The sequence below is a fragment of the Varanus komodoensis genome, unplaced genomic scaffold, assembly GCF_004798865.1.
Source record: "Varanus komodoensis strain SLA01 unplaced genomic scaffold, ASM479886v1 scaffold4, whole genome shotgun sequence".
Lineage (NCBI taxonomy): Eukaryota > Metazoa > Chordata > Lepidosauria > Squamata > Varanidae > Varanus > Varanus komodoensis.
The window spans coordinates 48,361,409-48,380,144 of record NW_025335941.1 but is presented as its reverse complement, the minus strand read 5'-3'; the positions used below and the strand labels follow the sequence as shown (position 1 = coordinate 48,380,144).

The following is an 18,736-nucleotide window of genomic DNA, read 5'->3' as shown; positions in this document are numbered from 1 at the left end:
CAACACAGCTCCCCGCTCCTTTCTGAGAAGATAAAGCACCCAAGTTTGCCACCAATATTTTTAAAGCTTAAAGTATAAAAACAAGACACTGCCTCAAATGATTTCCATACAGTTATACTTCAGGGAATTTTAAGTCTCTGTAAAGAGGCAAATATTATAGGGAGTTTTATGATTTTTCAAAATATTTATATTGAGTTCAAGTGTCACTTGGTGAGACAAAAGGCCTATGTTTTTAATCTAGTTTAACTTTTTACATATATTGTAAAATTATTTTAAAAATCATTAAATATTTTAGTTACAAGTTCGAAAATCAATCTTTTTCAAAAGATCTCCTTTAATATTGAAAAGGGAAATGAAATAATTTCATCCTAGATATTATCCATTTGATTTTCTGTCAGTATATCCAACACACTTAAGAGCACTGATTTCTGCCTTAGGTTCTTTACAATATTTTAATTAAGTAAATACATTTTAATTTATTATAGAAATATATTATAATCTTGTGACCCACTATCAGAAATTAATGTACAAAAGGCACTAGAATAGACTTCAGTTTAAATTGCATTTTACCTTTGGACAATTCTCAGCAGATTTCCTGCGGCAAAGCTTTGTGCAAATAAAGACAGTTTATTAAATAGCTATATCCCTTTGATGCTGGTGTTCAGAAACAGTAAAAAAACGGTATTAGAAAATCAATGGGTTTTGCGTGCACTAGGTCTAAAACGTGCAGCATTCAATGGCAAGAGGCCTTACTCTACGTTCACTGAATGGACATGTAAAGGTGAATTTGTGTTTGCAGAATGAGGCTGGAGAGTTGTCATTTTAATGGTGTGGATTCAGGACACATCATTAAAATTAAGAGCTTTATCCACTGCTCTCTAATTTCAAGATCTATCTTGTTGCCAAATTGTTATGTACAGAATCAAGAAAACTCCTGGAATATCTATAGTGATGCCAAGTTTTTGTTGAAGTGTGTTACCCATCTATAAAACAGAATATTTTGATTGTATGGTTATCTGGCTACTATCGCACATTCCTTTGAATGAATCATTTGGAGGAGAACACCATAGTTGTGAAATATTTAGTTCTTAATATGAAATGTTATGGCAGGTATGGGTGGCCAATGTTATCACATACATTTTAAATTATTTTATACTTTAGATTAAAATACTGCATCAAAAATCTTAGCCTAAATTCTGTTCAGTAGATCCAAGAAACAACAGACATCCTCATGTTTTTAAGCAGGGGTGGGGAAACTAAATCTGTCCAGATGTTATTGAATTACAACTCCCATCATCTCAAATCACTGGCTAACTTGGTTACAGCGAATGGGAGTAGATTAGTACCATTATCAAGAGACTCACGTTCCCTAACCCATTCTCAAAATTACTTAAGTTGCAAAAGTTTAATACTTTTTGACTGGCAAATAAGTTATTGAGTCAAAACTCACATATCTTACAAACTGAAGCAATTAAGAATAGCTAGTCACCTCCTGAAAAAAAGAGGAAAACACGGCACAGGAGTGACACAGATGCACAAACAGAAAGAAGTGAGACACTCCCTAAAGAATAATTCTAGAGAATAAACCTTTAGATTAATCATTACTGGTACTTCACAGCTATATGACCAATATATTATCATAAGAAATAATCTTAGAATTGTCTACTATTAATAGTAGCCCAGAGATAGATTTCCTCCTTTATAATAGGTGTATTTCTATACCAATCTTTATAGCTGTATAAACTGTTAAACTGTCTAGATTTTTCCCTATAGTGACCAGATCAACCGAAAAGAGCAGTTTGTCACATTTGAGTAAGCTGCATCAATTGCATCAGAAAGTTTCATCATTTCTGTTTCCAAATTTATCAAAAGCAGAACTGTGGACACAAGCCAAAGCTGGATTTTAAGCCCTATTAATTTCATATCAGAAATTAAACATCTGCATTATTCTGTCCCACAGAAATTGTTAAAATGGCTGGATTGTGCCTTAGCTGCTTTTACTTCAATTTCAATAAATAAAAATTAAAAGAGAAATAGATTCAGATACACTGACACCACTAAAATACCTTCCTCAGTTGTATAGAGTTGTACTTTATAAAAGTTCTTATGAATTAAAAGTGATAGAAATGACTGGCCTCATAAGAAAATGGAGATGCCACAAATGCCTAGAAAATGAAAGCAGACCAACATTCTCTTGACATTTGAAAGGTTAGACATACAAAATTAGTGGTAAGAACACTGCTGTGGATATTTTCTCATTGTCCGTGATCAAATGCATTGACATGTAGAAATGAGGAAGAAGTTTCTGTAAATCCCAGTTCTTTAACCTTCCTGAAAAGTAAGCAAGTCAAACTAAGTTCTCCACTACCATCCTGTTTTCAATATAAAGGAATTCTATAGACAAAATTAGATCTGGTGATACATGAATAAAATAGTTCATGAATAAAAGTGCAGTACAATCTATGCTATATTTATGTGAGAGCCAATGAAAGTCACCTTGGGAAAGTTTTTACCCTGAGAAGCATACTAGAAATAATTAAATCCTGTGACAGTGTTCACATTCCATTTGAAGCACCTTGTGGTTTTTTTCCTTTTCCTTCTTGTCATTCCTGGATTAACCACACAGATCTCAGCACAGACAATGCTGGGAAACATGGAAGAAATTTTTGAGCCCCTCCCCACAAACCAGAAACAGAGGAAACTAATATTTCTATACCTACAGAGAAGCTAACCTTCTTCTCCATTGTACCCATTTAGACAACACAAAATAGGCCAACGACAGAAGTCTGGGTTTAGAAATGCACCCACCATGCTTAAGTGCTAGTTCAGTCAGGATGGTTTTCGGCAAATCTTTATTCCAGTTTGGACGTACATATCTCAGCTCAATTAGCCAAGATCCAAATGTTATTCCTGTGTGTGTTGCATGTTCCTTGCTTTCTCTGCATAATGCAAAATGTTTAAGTCTTCAATTAACTATAGTTTCCCATTCTGTCCAAACTGGGAAGTGATATTTACCAGGTTCAGAGCATGCCAGGATCTTAAATAAATTTCAAATCATTATTTATAATTTTGGGTTGTTCCAGTCTTGGTAACCATAGTTTCTGAACTATGGTTCTGACATCTTATTAACATGTCCTGACTAACTGTGACATGCTAAGAAGGAAGCAAAGAAAGTTTAACAAGTGTTGGAGCATGACTCATTCTTACTTGTATTAAGCCAAGATATCTACATCCAAACCAATCCTATATCTATCTGTGCTTCACCTGAGTCACAGCAGGCATTGTGAAGATAAACAAAGCAAGAGTAATTGGCCCTCATGAAACATTAAGATATTAGATTTACTTGTTCGAAAATTACTTTTTCCTTTTTTACATGTGACACATGCATATACATACATAATTTTCTGAAATTAGACTTTTAAATGTTGGTAATGTGAGAAATTCTCACATTAAACATAAAAAATAATATTCTATGGATGTTAGCCAGCTCTTTTCAGAAGCACAGCAGTACAAGTCCATAGCATTAAGACAACATGCAACACTTTAGAGATGATCTGGCTTATTGTGACATAGACTTTTTAGGCTGCACTTGATCTGACAGGAAATATTCAAGGAGTGATTTTATATCATGTTAACGATGATACTGGATCAGAGCGGTAAAGCTTTCAAAATGAATCTGCTTTGAAATTAATTGAGGACAATCTTGATATACTTAGTAACAGATGTCATACAAATATAATATGCTTTCTTAAAATATGCACAAAAAGCCCATATGAGAAATGAAATCCACAAAATAGCAAATTCTGCTGCAGAGTTTGCCAGATCGAGTGAATCTAAAATAATATATTCATAAAATTTATGAAACTATAGAGTAGATTTGTATTTCCTTCAATAACGGATGATGTTGGTAGTTATGGTGATGGTTGTGCAGTATGCCAAAGATGAAAGCATGATGCTTTTATATCTATTATAACACACATACAAAGACACACACATACTTTGAAGGTCTAATAAAAAACTTACTGTCCAAAACTTTATGAAATACTGAAGAACTGTAGCGGCAACAAATAGACAATACAGGAGGGAATAAAATAAAAACAGGAGGAAAAACTTGTAGTTAGAAAATCCCACGCAGTTATTCACCCTAGAAAAGAAAGCAAAATTTGCTAAATAAACCTCCTTTCTTGATCAATGGGTAGCATAAAAAGAACACATTTTGTAGATTTGCCAGATATCAAATTACTTAGGGCACAAGGCAAGTAATTAGGTTACATGTAAGCTTCCAAACTTGGAAAATTATGAGTATCCTGTGCAGAGCAGGAGAAGTGGCAGCAACTGCAACATGCTCAATTTTGGCTGTTTTGTGCCCTAGCAGTTTTTTTCAATCTCAATAAAACCAAAATGGAAATCGATTCAAATACACTGGCACTACTTTGATTTTTTTTTCTCAGTAGAGTTCAACTTACAAAGGTTCTTACTAATCAAAAGGGATAGAAATAACTGGTCACATATGAGAATGGAGGTACCACAAAAGCCTAGAAAATGAAAGCAGACCAATATTCTCTTGACAAAGAGCAGACATACAAAATGGTAACTTTCTATAGAAAATTAGGATATAAGCACAAATCCTTTTTTTTATAAGTTTTATTCAAAATAACCATAAAAATCCTCAGTAATTACTGGAAACCACAGTACTGTGGATACGTTCTCAGTGTCCGTGATCAAATGCATTAACATGTAGAAATGAGGTAGATGTTTCTGTAAATCCCAGTTCTTTAACCTTCTTGAAAAGTAAGCAAGTTAAGCTAAATTTTCCACTACCATCCTGTTTCCAATATAAAGGAATTCTGCAGACAAAATTAGATCTGGTGATATATGAATAAAATAGTTCATGAATAAAAGTGCAGTACAATCTATGCTATATTTTAAAAAGGTAAAGGTTTCCCCTTGACATTAAGTCCAGTCATGCCTGACTCTAGGGGGTGGTGCTCATCTTCATTTCCTAGCCGAGGAAGCCAGTGTTTGTCCGCAGACGTCTCCGTGGTCATGTGGCCGGCATGACTAAACACCGAAGCGCACGGAACGCTGTTACCTGCCCACTGAAGTGGTACCTTTTTATCTACTTGCATTTGCATGCTTTCGAACTGCAAGGTTGGCAGGAGCTGGGACGGAGCAATGGGAGCTCACCCCGTTGTGCAGCTTCGAACTGGCGACCTTTCGATCAACCAGCCCAGCAGCACAGCAGTTTAAACCACTGCACCACCTGCAGTCCCTTATGCTATATTTATGTGCGAGCCAATTAAAGTCACCTTGGGAGAGTTTTTATCCTGAAAAGCAGACTAGAAACAATTAAATCCTGTGACGAAGTGTTCATATGCCATTTGGATCACCTTTTTTTTCCCCCTTTTCCTTCCTGTCATTCCTGGATTAACCACACAGAGCTCAGCACAGACAATGCTGAGAAGCATGGAAGAATGTTTCACAGACTGATACATTTTAGTAGATGCCTGTTTCTGGTCATTTAGCTAGGGAATTTTGGAGGAGGGGGGAAGGAAGGAAGCCCTAGGAGACACAGAATATGTCATACCTTGACTTCTGCAGTCTTCACCTTTCCCTCTGAAATGGCTTTTACCCCTTTCCAAGATCACCTTTCTAACCTCAGAGAGGTAGCTGACATAGTTCTTCCTATACCAGGAGTGATGGGGGAAGTGAGGGCAGAATGTGTGTTCTCAGCTCCAAAATTAGTCGTCTGTTTCTGAACCTGGAGAACTAAGTTATCTTACAGACTATGACTTCAGGCACAGGATCACTTCCTCAAATGTGGGAAAGGAAAAAGTACTTTTATGCTAGGCAAGTTTCCTCTCTCCTCTCACTCCATGCTGCTTTACACATTGAGATTTTGCAAACATTCCATTACCAATTAAATACACCACAAACACTACTTTTATTTATTCACACATCTGTATCAGAGGTGTGTTTGTGTATGTATGTGTGTGTGGGACTGTATAACAGTTTACATTTCCCAGTTCTCTTTCTCATTCTAATGGCCATCTTTTTATCAGCTTTAAAACCACTTCATTTCAAGCTCTTTATAAGTGTCAGTTTTATAGTCATTCAACAGATAGAAACTGTCACCACATATTATTATTATTGATGATGATGATGATGATGATGATAGTTGCAGTGTGATCAGCTTGCTACACAAGTCTATGGTAAAACTTCCATTAATTTTAATAAGAAAATATTGTAGCCGTAGGATTATATTTTCAGAACTTCCTTCCAAGGAAGGCTGGTTTTGATCCTGTTTTGCTCTTCTGAAAGGCGAAGACTTTTTTTCAAGGAGGGTTTTGGCCTATCAGTGAGTCTCTTGCATTAGGATGTTTTTATTTAGTAACTGTGATGCATTTTGCATTTTGTTTTAATGTGTTTATTGTTTTAATCTTATACATTGTTTCGTAAGCTTCCCTGAGTCCAAGTTTTGGTATTGGTACAAAAGATGGGGTATAAATCAAATAAGCAAGATGAATATAAACTATTATAAAAATCAATGTAACCTAAATATAGATTTTAGTAGCAGACCAATCCATGCTGATTTAGTATCTAAATTTCCGCACTCCTAGTTATTTCTGTTCCAGACTCTTCCAGCATAGCCAGCGGTATTGGTTTAGTTACTTCTCTATGTGTGCACAAAACCAAGAATAAAAGATTGAAAATCATACCAAGGACAATGATGATCCATTTTTAGTACACATCTATTGGGGGGAAAAAAAACAAATTTCAATCACTTCAAATTTTATGTAAAAACAGCAGCATGCATTTTCCAGAAAGTATATCTAAACAAAATCCTATTAATGCATTTCAACATCCAGGAAACATATTATACTAGTTGCCAGCAGGGCTTTTTTGTCACAGAACGCACCGGAACAGCATTCCGGCAACTTTTTTCGAAGGAATTTTTCCACATGAATTTGAATCGCCCTGTCGGGCATAGCAGGTCAGTGGCAAAATCATTAAAATGTATGTGGGCTGCTTGTGTGTCTGCGCTGGTTGTGATGGCGCTGCTCGGCTTGTGATTAGTCGTGTGGTCGCGTGCTGAGTACTTACTGCGGGCGGAAACCATTATGTTTCATTACACAGTGTTGGTGTGTGTGAAGTGACTGGCTACATGCAAAAGGTAAATAATTTTTTTATTTTAAAAAAAAATTGGTGATTTGAAAATCTTTTTTTAATTTTTAGTGTAAAAGTGTGATCAAATTTAAAAATGAAAAACATTACTAATTCTCAACCACTGGCCCTGCTAATAAAAAGGCCAGAATATTAAGAACTGAATATATAATTGTTTAAACAAAAGATTAACAAGATGTGAGTTCTGCCCCCCCCCTTTTTTAAAAGCACTGGTTGCCAGACTCTGAAATGAAACATTACAAGGCAGACACCTGTACAAGGCAGACACAGTCATTTTCTTCTTTTCCCCTCTTCTTTAGGAAAAGTAGACAAACTAATCTGACTCTAGGAACAGTAAGAAGACTATTTCACCCTTTTCCCCACTCAATCTGTTTTTCTACTCAGGAGGGCGTTTCTCTTTCTCTCTCTATATATATACGGGTTCAGACAGATACATTTCCCCAAGTGGAGGGAGGTATTCTGAACAGAAAAATGACTAGAGCAGCCCGTTCTACCTATACTGTTCTTTCATGTACTTCCTAGCCTCCTATGGGTTCTTTCCATTCTAAACATATGCAATTTTCATTCTAAACATATGCAAACATAATAATTTTTCATTTACTAAATCCAACTGACCATACCACCACAGTCATGCATCCACTAGCTGAAAAATGCACAGAACCCAAAGGTTTACCTGTTCAAAATCACATCTCTAATTTGCTGTTTGCATTGCCCAGCTCCCACAATTGTACAGATAGTCCCCAGTTATGAACAAGTTCTGTTCCTGAGAAAATGGAAATTTATCTTTAGGTCAAATGTGTATGTAAGTTGGCCCTCTTTGCAGAAAGGAAATGCTGGAGAAATTTCCTTCTCCAGATGAACAGGGCAGGAAGGCATGCTCTGGAGTCCTCCCTCTCTCTCCCTCTCCCTCTCTGATGATGCTTTGGAGGACTTCCCTCTCTCTTCTGTTGCTTCTTCTCTCTCTATGGTAATTATGATTTTCAGTGGTAATTAAAAAAATTAATAGGTATTATTATTATTATTATTATTATTATTATTATTATTATTATTATTATAACATTTCTATGCCGCCCCTTGCCGAAGCCTCGGGGCGGCTTACAACACAATAAAATACATTGAAATACAATAGAACATAATAAATTACCATTAAATACAAAAATACAAAAAATACACTGAGTTACAAACATAATAATATAAGATTAAAATTATCAGTATAAAATAAGTAAATAAATAATATAGGAGGAGAAAAGAGAAGGAAGAAGAAGTTGCCCTGGCCAGATCATATGTTTTAACAATTAAAATGATGTTTAAATAAAAAGGTCTTTACCTGGCGCCGAAAAACCAGTAACGACGGTGCCAGGCGGACCTCTTTGGGGAGTGAATTCCATAGGTTGGGCGCCACCGCAGAGAAAGCCCTCCTCCGAGTACTTACTCTCCTAATTTCTTGCATGGAGGATTCCCGGAGAAGGGACTCTCCCGCAGATCTCAAAGGGCGGTCGGGCATATACGGATGTAAGCGCTCGTTCAGGTAGCCAGGACCCAAGCCGTTTAGGGCTTTATAGGTCATAATCAATACCTTGAATTGGGCCCGGGCTTCAATGGGAAGCCAGTGAAGCTGACGGAGGACTGGAGTCATGTGAGCATAACGCCCCGTCCCCGTCAGCAACCTGGCAGCTCTATTTTGCACCAATTGAAGTGTTCGGACCATCTTCAGGGGAAGCCCCACGTAAAGCGCGTTACAGAAGTCTAGGCGGGACGTCACCAGCGCGTGTGTCACCGTCGCCAGGCAGTCGTACTCCAGGTAGGGGCGCAGCTGATTAATCAGCCAAAGCTGAAGGAAGGCGCTCCTCGCCACTGCTGTCACCTGAGCTTCCAAAGAAAGCTCCGGGTCGAGGAGTACTCCTAAGCTGCAGACCTTATCCCTAAGAGGGAGTGTTGCACCATTCAGGACCAGGTCAAATCCACCCTCTCTGAAGCCCGATCCGCCAACCAACAGGACCTCCGTCTTGTCTGGGTTGAGTTTCAGTTTATTGGCCCTCATCCATTCCATTACCTCGGCCAAGCACCGGTTCAGCACAGCCACTGCCTCACCTGGATTAGTGGAAAACGAGAGGTAGAGCTGGGTATCATCAGCGTATTGATGATTCCGCAGCCCACACCTCCTGATGACCTCTCCCAGCGGTTTCATATAGATGTTAAATAGCAGAGGGGATAGAATGGAGCCCTGTGGTACTCCATGGCATAGCTGCCATGACGTAGAGACATGGTCCCCCAGCACTACCTTCTGGAATCGACCGTTGAGATAGGAGCGGAACCACTGCAAAGCAGTGCCTCCAACCCCCAATCCCGCTAGCCTATCCAGAAGGATACCATGGTTGATGGTATCGAAAGCCGCCGAGAGGTCCAGAAGAACCAACAGGGATGCACTCCCCCTGTCCTTCTCCCTGCACAGGTCATCGTACAGGGCGACCAAGGCAGATCCAGTACTGTACCCGGGTCTGAAGCCGGACTGAAAAGGATCCAGATAATCAGTTTCATCCAAGAGTGCTTGGAGTTGTCCCGCCACCACTCGCTCCAACACCTTGCCCAGAAACGGGATGTTGGCCACAGGTCTGTAGTTAGTGGCCATCTCTGGATCCAGTGACGCTTTCTTCAGGACCAGTCGTATTACCGCCTCCTTTAAAGGGGCAGGCACTCGACCCTCCCTCAGAGAAGCGTTAACCACTTCCAAGATCCAGGTCCCAATCCCGTGCTTGGAGTTATTTATTAACCAAGACGGGCAAGGATCCAATAGGCAAGTGGTGGGACGTACTCGTCCAAGCACCTTGTCCACATCATCGGGCTGCAATAATTGAAATTCCTCCAATAATTTTGGACCAGACGGTAGCATTGGCGTCTCCCCAGAGACCTCTGATTCATTAGTGGAGTCCAGCTTGTGACGAATCTGAGTGATTTTCTCCCTGAAATGCCTGGCAAAGTCGTCACAGCAGGCCTAAATACAGGTTGTTTGTAACTTGAACATTCATAACTCAGGGACTGCCTGTATTTCAGCTGCAGCATGATGACGACATCCAGTTCCATTGTTTCTTATCACTAATTTAGCAATGTGATTTCTCTACCCACTATTGACTGTATCAACAGTGGACTGAAATGCAGTCAAGATAAAACAAAGAAAAATTGGCGTGGCTCAGGGAGGAAGCATTCAGCTTGTCCTAGATTGGCTACTGTTCCCCTCTATGGAACAATAACCCTAACCCTAACCCTAACCCTAACCCTTGTGGGGGAACAAAAAAGTAGCAGGGATAGTACAGTGATACCGTATCTTGCAACAATTCCTGATTCATTTGCAGGGCAAATGCAAAGTTCTGATGCATTAAGGTTCCTAAATTGGTTGGGGCCAGAGTATATTACAGTTTGCCTTCTCTAACATAAACAACGTATTTTGGGAGGCATGGGTGGCATTAAATGAGACCGCATTCCTGGTGACAGTACCCTGCCTATGGAATACTCTTTCAAAGGTTTGCTTTGTGTTGACTTTCATGTTTTTTAAGAACTTTTTGTTTTAACAGGCTTATAAACTCTCAGTTTTATTGTATGCTTTCTCCTGTTTCTCACTTATTAGGTTTTAATATTTTTGTTTAATATATTGAGTTTGCATTTCATAAAAACACACAGGAAAAATTTATACTGAAGCATGGCTTAGAAAGTTTAAAAATAAAGGAAAGCTTCTTGCACAACATGTAATATTCCCCTTTGGCAAACTACTCACTCATTTTGTTTTAAGGCTATAAGGCTAAAAAATATTTCTACATACATTCCATCTAGCAATTTAATGGCAAGATAGATCCATATGGATGGGGCAGCTGGGTACTACTGATTACATATGTTTTTCTATAACTGACCTACCATGCATAACATCCAAGCAAAATGGTTGCATCTATCCATCACATAAAAGCAAAATTACGGCTTAATAAAACAGAACTTAAACAATCACCATCCTAGTATATCCAGCTCTTTCGGTCTCACTTCATTCCACTCTTTCTGTGCACCAGTAAACTAACCTAGAAGTAGATAGCTTCTTATGGCATCCAAACGTTTTCCCAATCTGCTGCCATCTATATTTTTAGGGATAATTCCCTTTAGTCCCAGCCAGCATGGCCAGTTGTAGTTCGGAATTTGTGAGAGGCTTGGTAGAATAGTGTTAAGTAAAATGAAAATATTGCCTAAGATATTTTTATTTATATTATTAAGATAACAGATAATGAATTAAAAGAATGGCAAGCTATGATTCATAAGCTTTGCAATGGGGATAAAAAAGCAAGAATAAATAAAAAAGATAGCACAGATCACAAAAGATGGGTGGGTACCCTAATATAAAGTTATACTATATAGCAAATCAAGTGAGGCATATACCACATATTAAATTACATCCTGACAAGGTAAGGGAACTGTTTGAACTGTTGAAAGAATCACTGCAATTCTGGAATGGGAAAATGTCCTGAAAATTTTTTGAAAGAGTTTTTCTTTCTGTAACATGTATCCTATGGCCCCAGTGGCAGGATGCACAGTATTTTAAAGATTTAATTTAATTGTATGTTTAATGTCGTATGTTTTTATTTTAGCTGTAAGTTCTTTTTAGTTGTATTTCATATTGTAAAACTAGTAAAAATATAAAAGGAATTCTAGGTGAACTCAGGTTAGAAACAGCTATTATAGTGTCTCCAAAGAAAACAGCATTCATAAGGACATCCCTGGTTTAAAATTATCTCACGGATCTGAGCTTGCTTTGGCACACTAAGTCATAACTTTCAATTTGGCCACTGAAAGAAGTGATCCCCTTAATTCATCTGCTTATGCAAAGAAAGAAGCAGTACAAGTGAATGAGCACACATCAGCATGCTGCTCATTCATATCCTGGTTATTAAGTCATAATTTTTGGCTTTAGGTGATGTGCAAATGCAGGCAATGTAAGCATATTACAGAAAATATGCTCAAGCAAATAAAGCTTATTAAAATGATATAGGCATAATTAATACTGTCATGGAGTAAAAGAGGAGAATTAAGATTCTAAATTGTTCATTTGTTTTTATTTCATATTTCCCTTATTCTAACTATGTGGGAGTAAGAATGACTCATGGTTACATAAATGTATTTATGAATCTTATTTCCGATGTCCATAGAAAAATAAAATGTGTGATTAATTCCCTAGTTAGAAAATAGATTTTGTGCATCTAGGGAAAAAAAACATTGTAGCTTCACTTCTGATGATGAATTTGTCACAAAAAATGCAGAAATTCATGAATCCAAGCAAATCTATTCTACCCCAGCACTGGTAGATACTCACAGGTCACAGGCAGAGCAGTGGTGACATCGATCAGGCTTGATTAATTGGCATCGGTCGCAGTATCTTATGGCTAAATTATTTAAAATCAGTGTGTTAAATATGAATGTGTTAAGTTCAAAAATACAGAGTTCAGAGAGTATCTGCTTCTCATGCTACAACTGATTACATCTCAAAACGAACGAGTCAATTATGACATAAGGGTTCTGCCGACTGCTGCTTCATCAAATGACACTAAATGTATTGTACAGGCAAATATAATGGAAGTGAAAGAGTATTACAAAGATGGAACTGCCACTAACAAGAACAGGAACTGAAGATACACATCCTGGACAGATGAAATGCTGAACAGAGGGAGTGTCTGAATAGAGGCATCTAGATGCACACAGCTGTTTTTCTAGAACTTAAAAAGTACCTTGGCTCACAAACTTAATCCGTTCCAGGACTCTGGTTGTGACCCAAATTGGTCATGAGTCAAGTTAAATTTCCCCATAAGGTTCAATGTAAATAAGGTTAATCCGTTCTGTAACCATTTTTTGTTAATCAGAAAAATGTGAAGTAAAGTGACAAAGAACATCAAAGATCACAGCCATCTCCCCCTCCCCATCCCGAGCACAAGTGCGGCTATCTCTCCCTGCCCCCCGTGCACGACCGAGATCATGCCTGTCATCCCTGCACGCGCCTGTCATCCTGGCGTGCTGGGGGGGGGATGGGCACGATCATGCTGGCAGGGGCAGAGGTGGCTGAGATCGCAGTTGCGCTTGTGCAGGAAAGCCGGGCACAATCACGGGTGCACTCCTGAAAGAAAGACAGGCATGACCTCGGCCATCTCCCCCTGCACCCAGCACGACCATGGCCATCTCCTCACTTGGGGGGAAGTGGGGAGATGGCCGTTATCGTGCTGGTTGGGGGGGGGGGAGATGGCCAAGATTGCGCCCGTCTTTCCTGCAGGAGTGTGCCCGTGATCAAGCCCGTCTTCCCCGAATGAATGCAACTGTGATCGGGGCCCTCCCCCCCCTGGGGGGGGGGGGGGGAGATGGCTGCGATCTTGGTCGCCACCCAATGTGGAGTTCTCGACCCACATCAAAATTTTCCTGAAATTTTTGTTCACGACCCAATTTGGTCATGAACCAAGGCGTTTGTGAGCCGAGGTACCACTGTAAATGTTCATGCTTAATTCCAGAACTAGTTTCCTTTTAGAAAATGTGTGTGCCTATTGGTTATTTAAAAACAGGCAAAACTAGACTGAAGACTCTAATGATTAATCACAGTTGAGATACAATGCCAAACCATGGTTTACCATTATGAGAAGGCCTGAGTCTCAACTGGGGACATTCCTGTCCACACTCCTCCACTTTTGCATGCCAATTACTTCCTTTACTTTCAGGTTCACAGTATACCATGGCTTGCCATTCAAAGCATACTGCACTGTACTATAGCTTCACCCCAGGAAGTAGTCTAACACCAGAAAATTATAATTTGCCTACAAATTCAGAGTGTAAACCATGTCCAAACTATGATTTCCAGGTATGCTGGTCTGCCAAACTATGATTTGCCAAGAATTCAGTAGCACGGGAAGCCATCAGTCTATATGCTCATTCTTGTTGAATGGTCGTAATCAAACTTGATAATATCATTGTGGCCAGAAAGAGTTCTTGAAATGCTGGGATTGTTTATAGACTAACCTCTTGATGTTGTGGTAGTATAAACAGGCAAGTCTTTAGCAGCTCTTCTCAGAATTTCCTGCTGGGATTCTGGTCTCTCTTCTTTTTCATATTGTTCCTTATCCGTTTTAGACAAACAGAACTGAAGGAGAGAACAGAAGAACATGGTTTTCTGTCTCACATTACTGATATATAGGCGATATATAGAATGGTTTAAGTACATCTCTATAATCAAAGTGAAAATGTGAAGGAGAAATCAAATTCTTTACAAATCAATTTCAAAATGGTACTTTTAACAGACAATTAGCATTGGAAGAGATGCATATACAAAGAAGCAGGGGCAGGGTTCAAGATGCAGCAACTTGTTACATGTCAGCCCTAAAAGTGGTACACATAGATACCATGGGTGCTTCTAGGAGGAGGATTCCTAACTAGCCTTAAAAAAAGCAGAAGCAAAGAAGAAACTGACATAACAAAGCAGTAAGGATTCCTAAACACCTTGCTGATCCACACTGAATAGGTAGGCACTGCAATTTTGGTTTAATATAAATTGCCACAAAGAAAATCTGAAAAAAGATGAGTGGACAACGTAGAAAACATGGAATGAACAAAAGGTTTTTGTTTCAGACTAAATCCATGCCTAATGCAGATGCAACCGGTGTAAGTGCCTCTGAAATCCTTGTCATGGGCACTGTTGTATAACATGTATAAGTGCTCCAAGAACCAGTTTACAAACTGGTTTTTAGGATGAAGGTTGCCATCTTGTTCTGGTTCTGCTCCTGATTTTTTAACCTAAGAGCTTGATTCATAAAAATGTAGCCAGTGAAGTTCCATTTTTAAGACGGCTCCCGGCTAATTTTTGATGTTCCAGACTAGTGTTAAAGCCAATGTAGTGGGAGAGTTATTTAAATAAATGAAAAAGTTACCACTGTCAGGATATAATACAAGGAAATATAACCTGGAAGACAGAAATAGCAGCCTAAATCTAAAGTAATTATACACTCAGATTTCTTGAAGGACTTTGCTGATAACAGAATTTACTTACTGGGCAAGTCAGCATATAGCCTAGAGTAAAAACAATGTCATGTGAATATTCTGGCTGCTAGTCAAGGGCATGTGCTTTACAAGCAAGGTTTTGGGTCATTTATGTAAATAGGAAATCTTGACAATTTAAAGCAGTCTGGTGAAACTGCTATGAGAATCCTTGCGACATTCTTGCTAATTCAAGAAAATTGTTTCTTGAAGGACCATTTCATTTATTTATCTTTGTATGTAAAGGGTATCATAGAACTAAACAATGTCCTCCTTGTCTTAAACAATGAGTTTAATCAAAAGTTTCCATCTGTAAGAGGAAGAGAACCACTTATGAAAGGTCCTTTGGCTGAATTTTTCAAAATCCAATCATGCCTCCCAGCTTTCCCCATTTAGCAGGGTCTCCTGAAATTCTGTATAACTTTTCAGAGGGCTGGAAGGGTATCCAGGGAAGAGATGGGACAAGGAGGTCAACTTTCACCAGTGCAGATTATCCAGCATAAATCTATTACCAAGCCAGTATCTACATGAATCTATGAAGCCACCAAAAAAAAAATCCTAACATTATTTCAAATTAGTTCCAAAATGCTTTCCAGCTGGACAAAATCACTTTGGTTGGTTATTTGTTTCTTGCCTCTAATTCCAGAGTGTCAAATAATACCAATTGTTCTTCATCAGAAAAGGCAATAGAACATTGTAATACAACAGCAACTTTGTAATTTGTTTTAATAATATGTTCCTTGGATCAAAGGCACTGCACTATACAAGGATGGCAGTTTCAATAACTGAAAAATATATACTTCTATACTGAGGATATGTAGGGATGCTCTTGAAAACAGTTCGGAAATTTCATTTCGTATAAAATAGAGCAGCCCGTCTGTTGACCAAGGTAGGCAGGCACAAGCATATAAGCCGCCCCGAGGCTTTGGCGAATGGGGCAGCATAGGAGCCTCCTAAATAAATAAATAAGCCTGATGCTTTATCATCTGCATTTGTTACCAAATGAAGCCCGGGCCCAAGTTAAGGTGCTCAAACTGACATTTAAAGCCCCAAATGGCTTATGGCCTGGATATCTAAAGGGATATCTCCTCCTGAATACACCTAATTGGATCCTAAGATCATCTATGGAGGTCCTTCTCTGGGAGCCACCTTTAAAATAAGTAAAGAAGGTAGTCTTCTTGGCTGTGACCTGATCATGCAACCAGCTCCTCAGGGAAGTATGCCTGGTGCTATGTTTTGGCACCAGATTAAAACCTTTTTTTCTCCTGCTATTTTAATTGTTATATATGATTATTCTCTTTTAGATTGGTTTTCATGGTTATTCATATATATGGATTAGTTGTTAAATTATTATGTATTGTTTCATTTCTTCTTAATCATTGGTGATGCTGTTCTGAATTTTGTTGATTGTGCAGAAAACTTATTTATGCATTCACATATTTATATGCTGCCTATAACTGCCAGAATGGCCTCCCTAGGTAGCTCACACAATAAAACAACATTGAACAGTTCAAAGAATAAAATCCTAAAACATAGTAATAGTACAATATAGTAAAACCAATGAAGATCTATCAGCATTCCCAGCAGGGTTTAGATATTAAAGAATTTCTTAAAAAGGTATGTCTTCTTATGACAGGTGCACTTGACTTTGAAATAATTGTTGATATTGTATATTGTTTTTATATGGTTTTGTTGTTTGCCGTTCTGAGAGTTTTGTTGCTAATGAACAGTATATAAAAGCTTAAATAATAGACAAAACTATTCTAATAGATGAACAAAGAGAAAACGGATATTCTAAGAGGGTATGTTCTTTAGATATTGACTTCCCTTTTATAGTATACAGTATTTTCTGTGTTTAAAACATATTCCAATTACTTGACTATATGTTTTAAAAATAATTTTTATTTCCTCATATGACTGTCTTGACTGAGAGGAATGAGTGATTCTACACAAGCAGAGAATTTTCTACCATGCACAGGACACTACACTGTTCGTGAAAAAGCCTTATTTAGTACTCATGGCTGTGCAGATATGCTTCTAAGTCTACAGATGGACCTAGTAAAATCATAGGGGTTTGTGAGAAGAGATTGCTGACCACGATTTCCATAGGGAATCAAGCACGCTCAATCAGCACAGCAACTTCCTCATGAAGGCCCAGGTACAGGTGTAACCATCCTGATCTCCCTTCCTTATCTCTTCATAATCTCTCAATCACATCTGAGAGATGAATGTGCTTCACTTTTGCACATTCCCTCTCCTGCTTCCAAATTTCCATCCTCTTTCAGTATCTTGACTTAACTCTGGGTTAGTTTTATGCTAGCTGCAGTTAACCAAACAACCTTGCAAGGAGGAATGGAAGCTTATGTTAGACCAGTGATGGTGAACCTTTTAGAGACCGAGTGCCCAAACTGCAACCCAAAACCCACTTATTTATTGCAAAGTGTCAACACTGCAATAAAACCTGAATACTGAAGTTTTAGTTTAGAAAAACAACTCAAAGCCAGTCTAAGCAAATATATATATATCCTTGGCAGCGCACTGACCGGCCATGCAAAAGCTTGGAAAGTCGCAGCCAATGAGTTACGGCTCATGACGCCATTGCCTGGTGCAGCTACTACTTTCCGGGCATGTGCATGGCCCCTATGTGCACTGTTATCCAATGCTTGGCTGCTGGGGCAATGCTGGGGCGACTTGACTCTCTGTGCCCACTGCGGCACATATGCCATAGGTTTGCCACCACTGCATTAGACAGTGGCTGCAACAGTATCCTTTTTGAGGTTAACTCTGATTAGTGTTCATGCAGATGTAACACCATGGTTTAAAGAAAAATACATGACAGGGGAATTCGCATGGGAAAGAGTAGGGGGAAATAATGTGAGGGTCTGTAGTTCAGAGATCAGGAATACTGGATCTGCACGATGCCAACCAGATGCTGAGAAGCCAAGGAAATTCAAACAAACATAGTTCACTACATTTATTACCTACACACAAGAGTCAATAAAAATAATTCAGAGAATACTCTGTACAAAAACAAAGGCAACTTGCCTATTAGGTGGAGCAGGTGGAGACTCACTTTGTAAACATGCAACCTGATCTTAGAACCACTGCCTCAGGATGGCTTAGTATATGCTTGCTCTGGGCTGCACATGCACTGCTACGTAAGTGTCACACCAACAAGCAGTCAGCCAACAAGCCACATCTGCAAAAAGGTATAGAGAGCTTGATGCATGCTCTTTGTTCCTTTTCCACTAGAGCTTAAATTTATCAGGCACAAGGCAAAGCACAGTGCGATACTAACATGCCAAGATGTCTTAAATAGGCACAGTTGTCCAACTTAACACAAGTAAGGCATGGGGATAATGGTAACAACGTGGGGAGGAAGGAGTGTCCATACCCAATCACCAATTTTTCTTTGAAATTACTCTGATCATATGTTCTCCCTGTGTAGAACAGGCTAAATTGTATTTTTGTCCCTCTATCCTTCACTGGAAGTTTAGAAAAGTCTGATTTTTAT

At 38.7% G+C, this 18,736-nt stretch overlaps 1 protein-coding gene across 8 annotated transcripts in view; it reads right to left on the bottom strand.

The window, feature by feature from the left end:
• ZDHHC20 (zinc finger DHHC-type palmitoyltransferase 20) overlaps nt 1–18,736 on the bottom strand; it is a 49,072-nt gene that overhangs the window by 3,297 nt on the left and 27,039 nt on the right. For 6 of the 8 annotated variants that reach the window (XM_044441504.1, XM_044441508.1, XM_044441507.1 and 3 more), the window contains 4 exons: nt 14,212–14,332; nt 12,530–12,599; nt 6,720–6,752; nt 4,024–4,144 (listed from right to left, as the gene is read on the bottom strand). In XM_044441504.1, coding sequence (XP_044297439.1) covers nt 4,024–4,144; nt 6,720–6,752; nt 12,530–12,599; nt 14,212–14,332 — 345 coding nt within the window. Of the gene's footprint in view, nt 1–8; nt 2,332–4,023; nt 4,145–6,719; nt 6,753–10,174; nt 12,600–14,211; nt 14,333–18,736 lie in introns of those variants that run through there. The other 2 variants (XM_044441501.1, XM_044441506.1) reach the window with 2 other exon arrangements.